Source organism: Paramormyrops kingsleyae, chromosome 10 (assembly GCF_048594095.1).
Source record: "Paramormyrops kingsleyae isolate MSU_618 chromosome 10, PKINGS_0.4, whole genome shotgun sequence".
Classification (NCBI taxonomy): Eukaryota; Metazoa; Chordata; class Actinopteri; order Osteoglossiformes; family Mormyridae; genus Paramormyrops; species Paramormyrops kingsleyae.
The window spans coordinates 33566334-33584239 of record NC_132806.1 but is presented as its reverse complement, the minus strand read 5'-3'; the positions used below and the strand labels follow the sequence as shown (position 1 = coordinate 33584239).

Here is a 17906-nt window from a genome sequence, read left to right as displayed (position 1 = left end):
GGGCTGCCCGTGGGGGGGCAGCGGGAGCCGGATGCCTGGTGGAGGCTTGCTCATGGGGGGCATGGGGGCCCGGGGGGGTGGCATTCCAGGTGGGGGCGGGAAGGGGATCATGGTGGGCAGGGTGACGTCGTCCACTACCAACGGGTCATTGCCGTGGTCAAATGGGCACAGATCCCCACGTATGCAGAAGCCTTTCTCTGGAAAGCAAGTCAGTCAGGGTCAGCAGGGGGGGGGGGGGCACTGTACAACCACCGAGCACGTACCCAGAACCCCCCCCAAATCCCACTGGCGAGTCTGAGGGGTGGCTTGCTGGCTGTCAGGGAGCATAGGACTGGGCCCCGACTCCCCAGGGAAACATTCAGGCTGCCTTCAGAGACCCCCCCCCCCCCCCCCATGGCTTACAAGCCAAAAGGGAGACAAACAGTAACTAATAGCAACCCTTTGTAGAGCCTTAAAGCTCCACTCCCACAATAATAAGGTTAAACTAAAGGGTTACACTCTATAAAACACCGTACAAAACAAGGTAACGGCATCAGTTATTCTCTCCATCGATAGTATGGACAGCGACTGCCTCTATTTTGATATGCAAGATTATTTTTTTATTGCTTATTTAATTGCACTGATGTATCAGACATAAGCTGCACCGATTTACACCAAGACTTTTAATTAAATTTAACACTCTGCACAAGGAAAACTCTGCTATGTTTCCTCCTGAATGAAAGACACCAGTTCGATCAGCCCTTACTCCTGTCACAAGGACAGCAAGAAACGCTTCTCTTCAAAGACACAGTAAGAGAAGTTTCTAGAAAGCCGCAAGGCGGGCCTCACCGTCGTAGTCGCGGCAGCGGCGTTTCGGCGCGGCGCTCTTGCTGAACTGCTTGCCCTCGCCGTGGTTGGGAGGGAAGAAGCTGGACCAGCTCTCGGTGGTGCCGTCGGGCAGGTGCGCGGGCGCTACCACGGTAACAGCGCTGGGGACAGCAGTGACGGCGGCCTCTGAGGACAGCGAGTGGTGAGGCGGCAGCAGGGGGTGCAGCGCTGGAGGGGGCAGGGAGCTGCCAGCAGGGGGCGCCGTGGTGGGAGTGTAGCCCTCCTGGTCCTTCCTCTCCTGCTCGAACTTGGACCTGTGCTCTGTGACAGGAAGGGAAAGAAACCCTTAAACTGAGGGCACTAATGACACCAGTATACGCTGCAGTACAGACAGATGGGCATTTAACACACGCGTGGCGGCACCACACAGGAACGAACACGCATATTACACACCTGGACTTCATACCTCATGGCTGAATGAGCACCGATAAACGATTAAAAGCCAGAATTAACAAGCCATGCTTGTGGACTTTGAAACCATTTTGCCGAACCTTAATAGACCCTTAAAAGATGCACCACCACCCCCCCCTCACCGGCCGCACATACCTTTGCCCCGGCCGTGCTCCCGATCCCCCCTCCCTCCCCGGTGGCCAGGCTCACCTTTGCCCCGGCCGTGCTCCCGGTCCCCCCTCCCTCCCCGGCGGCCAGACCCACCTTTGCCCCGGCCGTGCTCCCGGTCCCCGCTCTTGCCCCGGCTCCCACTCCGGCTGCGGCTCCGGCTGTAGCTCCGCCCCCGGATGGTCCCCATGCGCCGCTCGTGTCGCTCCCGGTAGGACTCGCCACTGCGCCGCTTACGGTCATCCCTCCTGCGCTCATCGCGCGTCCTGCGTGGACGCAGGACATGCACAATCCCATCAGGAATACTCTCTCCTTGGAGCTATGGGCTTTGTCCCTACCAAGACGGCCACCTGATACTGGATCCCAACTCTAGCAACACAAACAAGCAGAAATACCCCCCATCGTCCCCTTACTCTGATGACGACACTTGCCTGGACTCATTAAGGTCCGAACGGTTTTTTAACGGACTCCTCCTCCTCCTCGCCTCCCGGTCTTCCTCGGCATTTACATTCTGGAGGTGGAAAAGCGGGGTGTAAGACATCGGAGGAACACGGGGGTGGAGTCTGGCGTGACACACGCCGCTCACACATCGGCAGGACACTCTGTACCTCCTGCTTCTCCTCTGGTTTTGGCGCCGATGACTTGGTCTCCAACTTCTGCACTTCTTTCACCTCTGTGTTCGCCAAGTAGTTTCTTGTCGTCAGACATTCAAAGAGTTTATCTACGAAGCCGGTCGTCTCTGAAAGAGGAAAGTCATTCACATGGTCACGTTTTGCCAGCTTGGATGTGATATTACCCAGCGATTACACTTGAATGAGACTCTGGACACCTTTAATCTTTAAGAGAACTTATAAAACATACATTTAGTGGGAACCAGGATGATCAAAGCATTTACCTTTCTGTAGAAATACATCCAACTGATCAGCACAAAGGGCCTTCAAGTCTTTTTCCGGTTTGTCTTTCTTAACTAGAGCAACAACATAGTTGGCTAATGCCGAGGGGTCTGCATCACATCTACAAAAGAAAGAGAGAAAAAACAGAACAAATAAACGATTATGTGACGGACTCCACACCGCATTAACCCCATTATAGTACCTGGGGGGGTGGCTAATTCACCTAAAAATACCAAAGCAGACATGCACCGCCCGCATGCTGTATGCACGGACATTACATACACAGGGTCATCTGGGAGGCCCAGCAAGGAGCACAGACATAGGATTTACGGCGGCTTTTCAACCTGTTGATGGCCTGTTAAGGAGCGACACCCGTGAACTCGGTCGGACAGGATTTACAAACAGCGCATAAAAAAAAGCGACCGCGGGTTATAAATAGCCGGGTCACCGCGCTGGCCATCGGCTCACAAGCAGACTGACATGACGGGGGACCGTTTTAAAAGCAGATCACATATCCACCCTTTGATATACACATTGACAGCAACTTCAATAACCATCCAGGCAATTCCTGGTTAGCAAGCATCCAGACTTAGTATAGCCGAACATACATACTCCGGACTCTGTGAATGGCCGAAAAAGCCGCGGTGGTGATTTATACCATTACGGTGCGTATAGCTAGCAGCAGGGCAGCCAGGTGGCCGTCCCTGCCTCCGGGTGCCCGACTCGCATGAGGACAGATCAAAGTCCATCGTGAGCATCCAGCAGATCGGACCAGCTAACTAAGCGGATCACTAAGCACCAGCTCCTCAGAGACCGCCATCAGCGGCCTAGCTAAGCTAACACGCAGCAGCCGGATGCCCCTCCAGCTGGAGCGAACGGCCAGATACAGGAGACACGCCGCAGCGGTTAGCTAACCCGGCCGGCTAGAAAACCCGGGGCCTACAGGCTACCGTGTGTGCCTCCTGCTCGGCTCTCTGCCCCATCTGCCACGTCGTACAGCAACACGTTACTCATCACGCACGTCTGTCTGGCTAGCAAGTAAGCAGCGGAGCAAAACTAGCCAGCTAGCATTCGAGCGGGGCTAGCCAGTTAGCAGCGAGCCCCGATAGCGGCGTGAGCGCCGACCCAGGAGCACTGCTATCTGAAATCAACATGACATTCGCATTCATCACTCACATTGGCTCCAAGAGTTTAGCCAACCACGACTTCAAAGCTTCCACATTCTCAATGATCATCTTTTGAAACTTGCTCTCAAATATTGACTATAAATTAATGATTTGTTGTAATGATCCCACTTTCATCGTCAGAATCGGAATATTGCAGACGCAGTTTAGGCCCAGAAACCGAAAACTTGCAGGTCGAACACACTATTTGACGGCGGAGTACGCGGAATGGAGATTGACAGGGCGAACGGCCAATCAGATTCAGGGGTCGTGGGGTCGTCACACGTCGGTTGACTTTTGGGGCGGGTTCAACTGCTAACCGGAAATCCGTACTGCGGTGGTGTTGTAGTTTAAGCAGGTTCTCTGGAGTCAGAATGAGAACAAAGTACAAAAATAGTTAACACACTATTTCATTTTTTTTTATTATGAATATATAGTATATAAAAATATTGAACAACAAATAGCGCTGTATGTGATATTGAACGTAACGTGAATCTGTTCATAAATGTTATTTTGACCCGTATATGTTAATGAGTCTCACGTTCATCTTTCCTTGTGCTTTAGGCAAGACGAATAATAAGTGGAATAATACTTAAGGAACTGCACTTGTGGGCCATTTACAGACCCACATGATATGCAGGCCTAATACATACATATCCTCATTTGGTATTTTTCAACACAGGCGACCGTTGACGTATAAAAGCAATACAAAACCCACAATGCTTTACTAAAAAACCTCCGTGAGACGTTGCCTTTATGGAGATACCTGGGATATGTAGTTTCAGAAATGGACGATCTTGTAACCGGCATGCAATCGTATTCTTAGGTTTCGGCCCTGCTCAAACCTGTTTCCTGGTTTGATGGTGTGTTCTTGGTGCTAAGTGGGAGCTATTGGAAGTTTTTGTTTGGTTGAGAAGCACCTGCCGCACTGAAAATGACGGTGAGATACAATTTTCTCAATTTTTTTCTCTTTAGGTCGTATTGTGGTCAGTTACAGCTTGTTAAAAGATGTATTTTAACTGCCCCAAACGTGCCTTGCTGTATAGCTTCATAGCTATGGTTAGCTAGCTCCTAGCAAAATATGTTTGATATTGTTATTCTCAGTGTAAAAGCGTGAACATGTCGAGGTAACAAGAGCTCTGATATACGAGATCTACAACGATCTGAATGGTTTTAGCGCCGCTACGTGCCAGTGCCATTAGCAGCTCATCTATGTGTCAGAATTACTTAGCCGGCCGGTGCCGGGGGTGTCTCATGCATGCATGCATTCGTGCCGCAGGAACGGAAAGGAACTGCCAAACTTGCCTTTCTACGAAAGATAGAACGAGAAGTCCAGAGGAAATGGGAGAAGGAGAAGGTGTTTGAATGTGATTCGCCCAGCACACCGGAGCAAACCGAGAAGTAAGTATGGTTACTGTCTGGCAAGGGAAGTTTATTTATATGGCACAATTCAAAGAGCTTTATAAAGGCAGAAGAGCACATTTAAATAAAACATTAAACAGACAGTCCATTAAGACTCCCTGGCCAAGTTGAGCAATTACTCACCCATATAACCAACTGCAGTGTTTTCTCCTTCTAATATTAATGAAAAATAAGTGCACGGCTTTGACAAGTAACTTATCTTTGCATGCATTTTAAACTGGAATAGAACAACTTTGTTGTTATTCTACATGCACAACGTAACTCTGTATGTTTCCCACCTAAGCTATAAAAAACACAAAATAAAATGGAAAACTGAAACCATGTAATTAGCAGCAGATCTTGTGGATTATAATTAGCACAATAAGGGGTGGTCATCTGTAATGGATGTTTGTGTTATACGAGTATGTTATTCGTTGATTGGTTAAGATGACTGATGGTGATGATGTTTCTGTGGCATTATGTAGACTAACCAGTTCCATGAAATGTAGCAGTTGTAGGTCTTGTTCTGTGTGATAAATGTTCTTGTGATATGGTCTATGAATTTCAATATGGCAACAGCTTATTTTTTCCCCCACAATGGTCACACTTTTGTTCCATGTAATTCCTAGCTTTGCCTAGTAAATTAGTGAGGATGTGTGTGTAGGCAGGTTGAGGTCTTATAATAAAACACTCTTCGTGGTAAATACTAACACCCCCTTTCCTTACACTCCAGTAAGAACAAGTACCTCGTAACGTTCCCCTACCCGTACATGAATGGAAGACTTCATCTGGGTCACACCTTCTGCCTGTCAAAGTGTGAGGTAATGTTCTGTCTCTGATACTGACACTACGTTGGTCTTTAATCGCGCAGAGTACTCGTGTCCCTTACTGTGTATGGTGTTGCCCTTCAGTTTGCCATGGGATACCAGCGCTTGAAAGGGAAACAATGTCTCTTTCCTTTCGGACTGCACTGTACAGGAATGCCCATCAAAGTGAGTCACTGCCGTTCTCATCACTTTGACATTGTTGGTATGTCCTTAGTCAGCATTTACTGAGATTTTTATTATTGCTACTTTCTTAACGATTCATTCTTTTTCCAGGCCTGTGCAGACAAGCTGAAGCGAGAGATCGAGCTTTACGGTAACCCACCCCAGTTCCCCGATGAGGAGGAGGAGGAGGAAGAGGAGCCCAAGCAAAAAGCAGGAGATGAGATCATAATCAAGGACAAGACGAAGGGGAAGAAGGTGCGGCACCGTGTGATCCTGTAAATACGGTCTTGAGCTTGAGAGGTGGATTAAATCTGTGTGTTTTCTTTCTCAAATGTAAAATTGACTTTGTCCCATCGGCCACAGAGTAAGGCTGTTGCCAAATCCGGGGGGGCGAAGTTTCAGTGGGATATCATGAAGTCACTCGGCCTGCGAGATGCAGAGATTGTCAAGTTTGCGGACGCAGCTCATTGGCTGGATTACTTCCCCCCGCTGGCAGTCCAGGACTTGAAGGACATGGGATTGAAGGTGAGGAGCACATCTGCGTCTCCATGGCTTGGGATGTCAAAGAAGAGGCGAGCTGGAGCCTCGTCACACGACGCCAGGAACCATGAGACTGACATTTCTGCTGAACGTGCCAGTCGATATTTTTGTGTTTCATATGTATTTGCTTGTGCTGGATATTGCTTTATCTTCCATATTGTTGCATTACAGGTGGACTGGCGAAGATCCTTCATCACAACTGATGTCAATCCCTTCTATGACTCTTTTGTCAGGTGGCAATTTGTAACCCTAAAAGAAAAGAATAAGATCAAGTTTGGCAAGAGGTGAGATGTGGACACTTTCACCTGGACTGCAGCGAAATTGTTGGCCTCAATTGGATTCGATTACACTTATTTAGAGAACGGTGCTTCAGAAATGTTTGTTTTCTGCAACGATTTGGTTTATCAATTACATGGTTATTTTGATAGCCGAAATTTAAATCTTTTTTAACATTGTAGTTAGCAAAAAGAAGAATGTTTCCCAAAAACATTGCAGCGCAAAGATTATCTTAACCATTAGATAGAGTGACGGGTGAGTCCCCAAAAGTGTTATAGTTCAAGTATCACCAGGTAGCTCTTTGTTTATGAATATTAACGGGCCTCCGTATGTTTTGGGAAATCGGGTGTGGTACTGCTACTTCACGCATCTGCCTGCAACACGTCAGCGTTAGTGCACAGCCCAGTAGAGGTATCTTTAAGGAGGATTTTGCCCCCAAAAATGATGCAGTCTTGCTTCCTTACACCCCTAATGTACTGTGAATGTTTACACCAAAAATAGTAAAAGTAACATGTTTTAAACTTGTTTTCACAGGTACACCATTTATTCTCCTAAGGACGGGCAGCCTTGCATGGACCATGACAGGCAGACAGGAGAGGTGGGATGACGGTGTTTGAATCTCCCATGTGTCACATTGTGTGTGTGTGAGAGCATATGTTCCTTCTGAACCATTCCTCATGCCTTCTGTAGGGTGTAGGACCACAGGAATATACCCTCATTAAAATGAAGATCCTTGAACCATACCCTTCAAAACTAAGGTAACCCAATGTGGTTTAACTGACATGTTGGCAGTTAAAACAAAGCTGGTTCTCAGTGGTGTGAAGAGCATCCCGTGGTGACTTTTGCAGTGCACTTAAGGGAAGGAGCGTCTTCCTGGTTGCAGCCACTCTACGACCAGAGACGATGTTTGGACAGACCAACTGCTGGGTCAGACCTGACATGAAGTACATTGCCTTTGAGACTGTCAACAGGGACGTCTTCATCTGCACACGGCGGTCGGCCAGGAACATGTCCTACCAGGACTTCACCAAGGAGAATGGGGTGATCCCTGTGATCACGGAGCTTCTAGGCCAGGTGGGTTCTCACCTTTTATGGTTACGTCCCATGACACATAATATAATGACTCAAACCCTTCACTTTGCACCTGTCCCTCTTCTGAAAATTCAGTGACGCTCCTCTTATTTCAGTCTCACGCTGGCTTTGCTGGTTTCCCTACTGATTCTCTCCCCTCCTTCCAGGACATTCTTGGCTGCCCTCTGAGTGCCCCGCTGACCTCCTACAAGGTTATATATGCACTGCCTATGCTTACTATCAAGGATGACAAAGGTATTGCCCACATTCTGCCAACAGATTGAACAGTCGAAGCTCAAATAGTTTTTTTTAATATCCTTCTGAGACCCAAGGAAAAAAGTGTCCTTCAGTTTTAGGTTGATTGTGATTTTCTATGTCTTTGGAGGACATGAGACATCTTTTTTTCAAATTTATTTTTATTTTTAATTTCACAGCATGTCCTCTTTAGTGTACAACAGGAATAAATATGTCTCCTCACATCAGTGAAAAGATAGATGCAAAAACAAAATGTCCACTACAATGGACATAAATGAATGGGTGGGGTCTCAGGAGGATATACGAGTAATGATAGACAGAGATGAGTATGTAATGCTGGGAAGGTTTCCCCAATGCAGACTGCTTGGCTTATCGTAAGGCGAAGATGCATTTATTATCAACCATTTCTCCAGTGTGAGCTTAGATGGTAATGATAATAATAATAACAATATATTTTATTGATATATAGTGCTTTTCAAAAACTCAGACGCTTACTCAGAACTTAGCAAAGTAAACGGATATGGCAAACAACAAAGGCTTGAACAAACAACAAAGGCTTGAACAAACAACAAAGGCTTGAACAAACAACAAAGGCTTGAACAAACAACAAAGGCTTGAACAAACAACAAAGGCTTGAACAAACAACAAAGGCTTGAACAAACAAAAAGCTTTTCAGTTTGGTTTGGAAATTGGACACTGTTGTCAGTAGGGCTAAACGGGAAAAGGCACAGCCTTTGGGTTAGGCTTATCTGTGTGAGGCTGCGCTGTGTGAAAAGGCACAGCCTTTGGGTTAGGCTTATCTGTGTGAGGCTGCGCTGTGTGAAAAGGCACAGCCTTTGGGTTAGGCTTATCTGTGTGAGGCTGCGCTGTGTGAAAAGGCACAGCCTTTGGGTTAGGTTTATCTGTGTGAGGCTGCCCTGTGTGAAAAGGCACAGCCTTTGGGTTAGGCTTATCTGTGTGAGGCTGCGCTGTGTGAAAAGGCACAGCCTTTGGGTTAGGCTTATCTGTGTGAGGCTGCCCTGTGTGAAAAGGCACAGCCTTTGGGTTAGGCTTATCTGTGTGAGGCTGCGCTGTGTGAAAAGGCACAGCCTTTGGGTTAGGCTTATCTGTGTGAGGCTGCGCTGTGTGAAAAGGCACAGCCTTTGGGTTAGGGTTATCTGTGTGAGGCTGCCCTGTATGAAAAGGCACAGCCTTTGGGTTAGGGTTATCTGTGTGAGGCTGCGCTGTGTGAAAAGGCACAGCCTTTGGGTTAGGCTTATCTGTGTGAGGCTGCGCTGTGTGAAAAGGCACAGCCTTTGGGTTATCTGTGTGAGGCTGCGCTGTGTGAAAAGGCACAGCCTTTGGGTTAGGCTTATCTGTGTGAGGCTGCGCTGTGTGAAAAGGCACAGCCTTTGGGTTAGGGTTATCTGTGTGAGGCTTCGCTGTGTGAAAAGGCACAGCCTTTGGGTTAGGGTTATCTGTGTGAGGCTGCGCTGTGTGAAAAGGCACAGCCTTTGGGTTAGGGTTATCTGTGTGAGGCTGCGCTGTGTGAAAAGGCACAGCCTTTGGGTTATCTGTGTGAGGCTGCGCTGTGTGAAAAGGCACAGCCTTTGGGTTAGGGTTATCTGTGTGAGGCTGCGCTGTGTGAAAAGGCACAGCCTTTGGGTTAGGGTTATCTGTGTGAGGCTGCGCTGTGTGAAAAGGCACGGCCTTTGGGTTAGGGTTATCTGTGTGAGGCTGCGCTGTGTGAAAAGGCACAGCCTTTGGGTTATCTGTGTGAGGCTGCGCTGTGTGAAAAGGCACAGCCTTTGGGTTAGGCTTATCTGTGTGAGGCTGCGCTGTGTGAAAAGGCACAGCCTTTGGGTTAGGCTTATCTGTGTGAGGCTGCGCTGTGTGAAAAGGCACAGCCTTTGGGTTATCTGTGTGAGGCTGCGCTGTGTGAAAAGGCACAGCCTTTGGGTTAGGGTTATCTGTGTGAGGCTGCGCTGTGTGAAAAGGCACAGCCTTTGGGTTAGGGTTATCTGTGTGAGGCTGCGCTGTGTGAAAAGGCACAGCCTTTGGGTTATCTGTGTGAGGCTGCGCTGTGTGAAAAGGCACAGCCTTTGGGTTAGGGTTATCTGTGTGAGGCTGCGCTGTGTGAAAAGGCACAGCCTTTGGGTTAGGGTTATCTGTGTGAGGCTGCGCTGTGTGAAAGCTGTGTGTCCTTTCGTCACAGGGACCGGCGTGGTCACTAGCGTGCCTTCTGATGCCCCGGATGACATCGCTGCTCTCAGGGATATAAAGAAGAAGCAGGTGAGTTTGTCGCCTGTTTCCTTCATTCATCCTCCTTTTTTAATGATGAATTTGCTGTGCCTTTCGTCAGCTGCGTTTTGACACTGTCCCCTGAACCTGTTCACGTAGGCTTTGAGGGAAAAGTACGGGATCAGAGACGACATGGTGTTGCCTTACGAGCCGGTCAGTACGCCGCCTGTCTTTGCTGCAAATGCTGTCCCTGACCGCCAGCGCTGACTCTCGCTGCCCCAATAGGTTCCCATCATCGACATTCCTGGCTATGGGAACCTTTCCGCTCCACTGGTGTGTGATGAGCTGAAGATCCAGAGCCAGAACGACCGGGAGAAGCTGGCCGAGGCCAAGGAGAAAGTCTACCTCAAGGGCTTCTACGAAGGGGTGAGTTGGCAGTGTCACAAAGCTCCACGCTGAGATGGCGTTTTATTTTTATTTTTATTATATGAGCTGCTGCTTTGATTGGCTCTCTCTAGGTCATGCTGGTGGACGGATACAAAGGGCAGAAAGTCCAGGATGTGAAAAAGCCGATCCAGAAAATGATGGTGGAGAAGGTGAGCCTGCCGAATTCAGGAAGAACTAGGGGGTCTGCTGAGGCAGTCCAGAGGCGCCATCTTCATTGGGGACACTTCTCACTGTAAAGCAGGCCTGGACTGACTTCCTCTGCCGCCCCCTGGAGGACAGGCTCCCCCTTCGGGTCTGGTTAGGGTTAGGGCTTCCTCTGCTGCCCCCTGGAGGACGGGCTCCCCCTTTGGGTCTGGTTAGGGTTAGGGCTTCCTCTGCTGCCCCCTGGAGGACGGGCTCCCCCTTTGGGCCTGGTTAGGGTTAGGGCTTCTTCTGCTGCCCCCTGGAGGATGGGCTCCCCCTTTGGGTCTAGTTCCCCTCAAGGTTTCTTCCTTCTAGGGATTTTTCCTTGCCACTGTTGCCTCTGACTTGCTCACAGGGGGCTTTGGGCAGGGATAATGTAAAGCGCTTTGAGACAATGTTGTGAAAATGCAGTGTACAAATAAAATTGTATTGGATTGTCTGTTTCAGGGTGAGGCCTTGATCTATATGGAGCCAGAGAAGCAGGTGATGTCACGGTCAGCGGATGAGTGTGTGGTGGCCCTTTGTGACCAGTGGTGAGTGTGAGGTTGTGGGCGGAGCCTCTTCTATATTACTGCCTGTGCTGTAGCACTTTTTAATGATACTTTGCCCTCTTGCCAGGTACTTGGACTATGGGGAGAGTGGATGGAAACAGCAGGCTTCAGACGTCCTCAAACAGATGGAGACGTGAGTCTCACCCAAAGCTGCATCTCCAGAATGAAACCGCCATCTTTGTACAGTAACCAGTGTAGCGATCATGACTTATTTTATTGAGACCGATTTGGCAGCGGTCCTTCACCTCTGCTTCAGGTCAGGTCCTGGTTCTGCTCAGACTCTGACGAGTGTCGTTCTTTCTAGGTTCTGTGACGAGACCAGGAAGAACTTTGAGGCGACCTTGGCCTGGCTTCAGGAGCATGCGTGCTCTCGTACCTACGGCCTAGGTCAGCAGGCCCCCTGCGGACCAGTCGGCAGATTTAAAAAGTCCATGCCTCCTCAATACAGCATCGACAAAACAAACTCTCTATAGTCTAAGATGGGTAACTGTGTGACCCCCCCTGTCCCCAGGAACACGGCTGCCGTGGGACGAGCAGTGGCTGATCGAGTCGCTATCTGACTCCACCATCTACATGGCCTACTACACTGTGGCTCACCTTCTGCAGGGGGGGGTGCTGGATGGCCGGGGGCCTTCGCCTCTGGGTATCAGGTAAGCCTCTCATTTCTGCTCTCTGTGTGTCTGTGTGGGTTATGTATACAGTACATCTTGGGGACCAAATGTCCCCACAATGTGATTAAGAACCTGTTATTTTGACGTTGTGGGGGCTATTTTTTCGGTCCCCACAAGGGTAAACTCAATTTTGTCAAAATCTGTGACTGCAATACAAAAAAAACTAAAAAAAAAATGCCAAAAGTCTTGTATTTTATTTGGTTACTTGTGGTTCAGGTTAGGGCTGGGTAGGGGTTAAGGTTGCCATTTTTGGGATTAGTGTTTTTCCTATACAAATGAATGAATGGTCTCCACAAAGTTGAATAGATAGGTGTTTGTTTGTGTGCATGCAGTACCAAGCACCTTCTGCTCTGTTTGGTCGCCCTTCAGGCCGGAGCAGATGACCCGGGAGGTGTGGGATTACATCTTCTTCAAGGACGCCCCCTTCCCTAGTACCAGCATCTCAAAGGAGGGCTTGCAGAAGCTCCGACGGGAGTTTGAGTACTGGTACCCCGTGGACGTCCGAGTCTCGGGGAAGGACCTGGTGCCCAACCACCTCTCCTACTACCTGTACAACCACGTGGCCATGTGGCCCAGTGACCCGTAAGTGCAGTAACTCCGGGGCAGATAACAGCCCCTCATTGTACTGCCCTACAAAGGCAGAACACAGTAACTACTCTGACACTGAGAACTGGGCTCTTCTGCCTCGGTGTTAGTGTGGATTTTATAGTTACTGCAATTTTCACACTTATTTCTTCAAAAACCGAGCGTAGCTGAGCTAAGAGAATATGCCACGAGATAAAATATGCAGTTACTGTGTTTTGCCTTTGTAGGGCATTATGCCACATAGGAATTCGATGTTATGCTAATTAAAACTGAACACCCATCTGTTATTTTACGCTAAAGAATGTGGGATCAAACCAAGTGTTTTAGGTCTTAATTTAAGATCAGTTACATTAAGCTGATAACATGAGTCTTGTAAAGAAAAACTCTGCTCTTTGTTCTCAGTGGGAAGTGGCCCCAGGCTGTCCGAGCCAATGGGCACCTGCTGCTGAATTCAGAGAAGGTGAGACCCCCCCCCCCCCATGTTTCTGAACTTGGTATGGCCTTGACAGGAAGTGTCCAATTGTCGCTTTTCATGATAGGTTTGTTTCAGAATATTTTTTTTTCCAGATGTCCAAATCCACTGGTAATTTTCTCACCCTGAGCCAAGCTATCAACAAGTTCTCTGCTGATGGTGAGCAGCCATTTGTTGAAAAATTAATGTATATTAATGTTTGCTGTAGGGCTTCCGAGATCAGTCAACTTGGTCGATGTTGCCGCTGAAAATGCATCAACATCAATATTTTAAATTAATGCATCATGTTCTTTTTTTAAAGTTATTAACATTATGATTTCAAAACTGCTTCAGTTCATTATAACAAATGTTTCCCTTTAATATCACTACGTGATTATGGGAGTAGTTCAAATTATCACAAAACTGAAAGGTTTACAAAGGTTACAAAGTACGTTGGCATCCCATAGCGGTTATTATCCCATAGCGGTTATTATACCATAGCGGTCGTTATACCATAGCGGTCGTTATACCGTAGCGGTCGTTAGTGGCAGCCCTAGTTTGTTGCCATATGGTTATAGGATCCCAGTCAGTCTCTGGTGCCCGGTAGTGGTTGAGATACAGCTCATGAACGGATCGGACCCTGATCTCTGGGCTGCTGCAGGGAGCGCCCCCCTCAGCTCCATATGCCTCTGTCTCATTTTCCCACGCCCGCCTCACCAGGGATGCGCCTGGCGCTCGCTGACGCGGGGGACACCGTGGAGGACGCCAACTTTGTGGAGGCCATGGCCGACGCCGGCATCCTGCGCCTCTACACCTGGCTGGAGTGGGTGAAGGACACGATCGCCAATCAGGGAGCCCTACGCACAGGGCCGGCGGACTCCTTCAATGATCGCGTCTTTGTAAGGTTGGCATCCCCAAATCCGTGTCCTGCGTCGTTGTGTGTGTGTGTGTGTGTGTGTGTGTGTGGGGGTGGGTGGAGGGGTTGTCCGTCAAGGCTGACGTCCCAACAAGATTGGCTTCATCCACAGTGAGATGAATGCCGGCATCTTGAAGACGGAGCAGCACTACGAGAGGATGATGTATAAGGAGGTGCTGAAGTACGGCTTCTTTGAGTTCCAGGTATGCTGTCCGATCGCGCGGGTTCTCTGCGCTCCCCGTCCCTCCCTCCCTCCCCCCGCGCTCCCCGTCCCTCCCCGTCCCTCCCTCACTCCCCATACCTCCGTCCCTCGCTCACCATCCTACCCTCTCTGCGTGTCCCTCGGCAGGCGGTGAAAGACAAGTACCGGGAGCTGGCGATTGAGGGCATGCACAGGGACCTGGTGTTCCAGTTCATCACCAATCAGACGCTGCTCCTGGCGCCCATCTGCCCTCACCTGTGTGAGCACGTCTGGGCCCTTCTGAAGAAGGTGAGGCTGGGGAGCACCATAGCGGCGGGGGCCAGATGTGGACTCCATCACACATCCACCTGAATGTTATCTCTGCTGTCTTTAGGGAGCTGAAGGAACAGCACATGTCATGGCTGTATGACAGCTGTGCTGCTTTATCAGTCTCCCTCTGGGGCGCATGGGGGGGTTTGCGGGGGATTGTTTTTATTGGGATTGCCTGATGAGTTGGCCTGCAACTTAACATCCTTTCCCTGGCATCCAAAGCATATTCTGAGCCCCCCGCCCCTTTGCCGAGCCGCCCCCCCTTCACACACACACACGCACACGCACACACAGCTCTTAGCTGACTTTGATGCTTTCTTCCATCCCCTCAGCCTGACTCTCTGATGAAGGCCTCTTGGCCCATGCCTGGCCCGGTGGACGAGGTCCTGATCCGCTCCTCCCAGTACCTCATGGAGACGGCTCACGACCTGCGGCTGAGACTCAGGGGGTACATGCATCCCCCGAAGAACAAGGTACGGGCTGGCGTGGAGGGGCGTTTGGATGGGGGCTCCTCTCTCCTGTCACTGACCTCTGAGTGCTTTATCTCACGCTCCGTAATGGATCATTCGGCACCACACATCTCTCGCTGCCATGGCTCTGGTTCTGCGGGGGTGATGGGGCATGCGGGGATGCACTGGGGCATGCGGGGATGCGCCGTTTCGGCGCGGCCCACTGTGGCGCTGCAGGCTTTCTCCGATCTGTGAAAACCCCCAGACGCAGTGACTAGACGGAGCCGGACAGCTGTCATGTACCTCGAGCTCACTAGGCAGGTTCAGAGCGCTTTTAAGGGGGAACAGGCTTAGGTTTATTCCGGACGTCGTTATATAAAATGCGAATCAATGATTTAAAATGGCTTTTTCTGTCCTGTTCGGCCACGCGACTCGGTAATGGGTGTCACATGGCCGTGTGGATCTGAGCCTGGGGGGCTGAGCTGACCTGTGGTCCTGCCTTGGTACAGAAAGGGGACGGCAAAGCTCCAGGGAAGCCCTCTCACTGCACCATCCACGTGGCTAAAAGCTACCCCCCCTGGCAGCACTGCACCCTCTCCCTGCTGGCAAAGCACTACAAGGCAAGTGGTCCGTCAGCGCCTCCCCCTGGCTGCCTCTGGGAAGGCGGATTGACACACAGTGTACCTGTCTCCGGCCTGTTTATGTCGATGCTGGTCTTCGAGCAGAAAGCCAGTACTGCTTTTATCTATTTACTTATTTTTTGATGATCTGGTCATTTATTTAATTATCATTATTGACAAGATGGTCAGTTAATCAAGTAATTATTACAAAGTATTATGGTTAAGATGTAGGTTTTGCAGGTAGGTTTGCAGGTCCTTTCATCAGTACAGCTCCTCCAAACACCATTTCGAAACCTGACTTCAGTTGTTAGGTTAATGTTACTGGTGCAGTGCCACCAGCAGGCTGAGTGGGGCTGGATCGAGGGGCCTGTGGAGCCGGCTGACTCGCCTGTCTGTCCCGTCTCCAGGTCAACGACGGGAAGCTGCCCGACAACAAGGTGATCCTGGGGGAGTTGAGCGCCCTGCCAGAGCTGAAAAAGTACATGAAGAGGGTGATGCCCTTTGTGGCCATGATCAAGGTGGGCAGGCGTCAGAGTGGCGCTCAGGTCTCCGGTCTCTGGGAGTCTCACCGTGTCTCTCAGACCAGGGGGCTATTCCATGAAGCAGGATTTCTCAGTTAGCCAGGTTAACTTAAGCTAGAAGTCATGATTGTCCAGTAAGATTTTAGGTAAGGAGCATTACTATTGGACAGTCATGACGCCCAGCTAACCGAGAGATCCTGCTTCGTTGAACACCCCCTTGGCTCTCCGAAATGTAGCCAGGTTGTGCCGCAGGAGAAATGAGCATTGTGACAGTGGATCCATCTTAACACAGCTCTCCCGATTCACAGGAGAACCTGCAGAAGAACGGGCCACGTGTTCTGGACCTGGAGCTAGAGTTTGATGAGAGAGCAGTTCTCCTGGAGAACATGGTTTACCTAACCAACTCTCTTGAGGTGACCCCTCATTTCCTCTCCTTAGTCATACATCTAACGGTGTCTAGAGATTAATCACCCTTTTGGAGGAAAAAGTCAATCCTTTTCAATTATAATGTTTATCGGTGTCTTAGACACACAAGTGTGTAATGTTTTCATCAGTATTCAATTCCATAGATGGTTTTCATTCCTTTGGCAGCTGGATCAGATTGACGTCGTATTTGCATCAGAGGCGGATGACAAAATAAGGGAGGACTGTTGCCCGGGGAAACCGTTTAGCGTCTTCAGAACGGAGGTAGATCATCAGCAGAGGCTTTTGATTCATTTCTAGTCAGATGCTGTTGGACAGAGATGCATTAATCAGCTGTGAAGAAGAGTGATTTTGAAGATGGATGCTGTTTATTGCATGTTGGAGTTGGTTATTCTGTCCCATCAGATTTTACTGTGGGACATCTTCAGCAAATCCTCTAGCTCTGCCTTTGAAATGTATCATTGCAGTGCTCCGACTCACACTTGGTTCAGTGAAACCCATATAAAATGTTAAAGACCCAAATACAGACACTGTCAAAATGAAAAAGGTCTCTTATCTGGAGGTCTTTATCCAAGCTTTCTTTAAATGTATACCCTCTGCTTTATTTCTCCCTTTGCAGCCTGGTGTCTCTGTGTCCTTGATCAACCCGCAGCCAGCCAACGGACTCTTCAGCACCAAGTTGGACATCCACCAAGGCGACAGTAAGGACAGCATCGTCCGCCGGCTGTCCAGAGTGAACAGAGCAATCAAAGGTAAGCTCAGACGTCCACCAGGGGGAGCCGTTGATGTCCCCGGCGTGAGAGAGGCGGATGCCAGTTGGGGGAGGCCAGCCTTATGTAACGCCCCTCTTCCGTCCCGCCATCCCAGACCTGACAAGAGTGAAGCTGATGAGATATGATGACCCTCTTCTGGGACCTCGGAGGCTGCCTGTCCTGGGGAAGGAGGAACAGGGCAAGACGGCCATCTCCGACAAGTCCGCGTTCCAGGTAGACCTGTCTGCCAAGAAGGTGCTGCTGACGGAGAACGGCCTAAGCGTGGACATCGGGGACACTCTGGCTTACCTGGTCCATTAAAGGTCGTCAGCAGTATTGGGCGGGGAGAGATGTTCTGCTGACACGCCTGGAGAATGCAGTCAGCGTCTTTGTCCGTTTGCCATGTCATGATCGTCTCTCTACACACATTCAGAAAGCCTGATGACCTTCCCCAGAATTACCGTTATTCTACAGTCAGTCAAATAGACGGACGTGATTGTTGTCTAACAGCTTAACGGTGTCCAATAAAAGAAAATGGAGAAACTGCTTCTGATTGGTTCCTCTGCTTTATCTTTCCTGAGTCAAACACTGTG

The 17906-nt window shown here is 49.5% G+C and overlaps 2 protein-coding genes across 4 annotated transcripts in view; one reads left to right on the top strand and one right to left on the bottom strand.

The window, feature by feature from the left end:
* LOC111859590 (RNA-binding protein 27) overlaps window positions 1-3732 on the bottom strand; it is a 13112-nt gene extending 9380 nt beyond the window's left edge. The window contains exons 1-7 of one of the 3 annotated variants that reach the window (XM_072717732.1): window positions 3495-3732; window positions 2321-2439; window positions 2034-2164; window positions 1857-1936; window positions 1468-1691; window positions 829-1128; window positions 1-197 (exon numbers count right to left, since the gene is read on the bottom strand). The exon at window positions 1-197 is cut by the window's left edge and continues 28 nt beyond it. In XM_072717732.1, the coding sequence (XP_072573833.1) occupies window positions 1-197; window positions 829-1128; window positions 1468-1691; window positions 1857-1936; window positions 2034-2164; window positions 2321-2439; window positions 3495-3553 (1110 nt within the window). In that variant the 5' untranslated portion in view covers window positions 3554-3732. Of the gene's footprint in view, window positions 198-828; window positions 1129-1467; window positions 1692-1856; window positions 1937-2033; window positions 2165-2320; window positions 2440-2930; window positions 3148-3494 lie in introns of those variants that run through there. The other 2 variants (XM_023842408.2, XM_023842406.2) reach the window with 2 other exon arrangements.
* A 518-nt stretch (window positions 3733-4250) lies between these two features.
* Window positions 4251-17859, top strand: lars1b (leucyl-tRNA synthetase 1b). The gene is made up of 32 exons (XM_023842405.2): window positions 4251-4421; window positions 4761-4882; window positions 5616-5703; window positions 5794-5874; window positions 5983-6126; window positions 6235-6396; window positions 6583-6695; window positions 7222-7285; window positions 7378-7445; window positions 7536-7761; window positions 7926-8013; window positions 10208-10284; window positions 10393-10446; window positions 10519-10659; window positions 10752-10829; window positions 11311-11396; window positions 11482-11547; window positions 11719-11801; window positions 11926-12064; window positions 12455-12667; window positions 13073-13130; window positions 13238-13301; window positions 13842-14025; window positions 14150-14240; window positions 14387-14527; window positions 14881-15021; window positions 15507-15617; window positions 16025-16135; window positions 16447-16551; window positions 16730-16825; window positions 17181-17313; window positions 17429-17859. The coding sequence occupies exons 1-32, from the start codon at window positions 4416-4418 to the stop codon at window positions 17632-17634; spliced, it is 3540 nt and encodes a 1179-aa protein (XP_023698173.2). The 5' UTR covers window positions 4251-4415; the 3' UTR covers window positions 17635-17859.
* The last annotated feature ends 47 nt before the right edge of the window (window positions 17860-17906 follow it).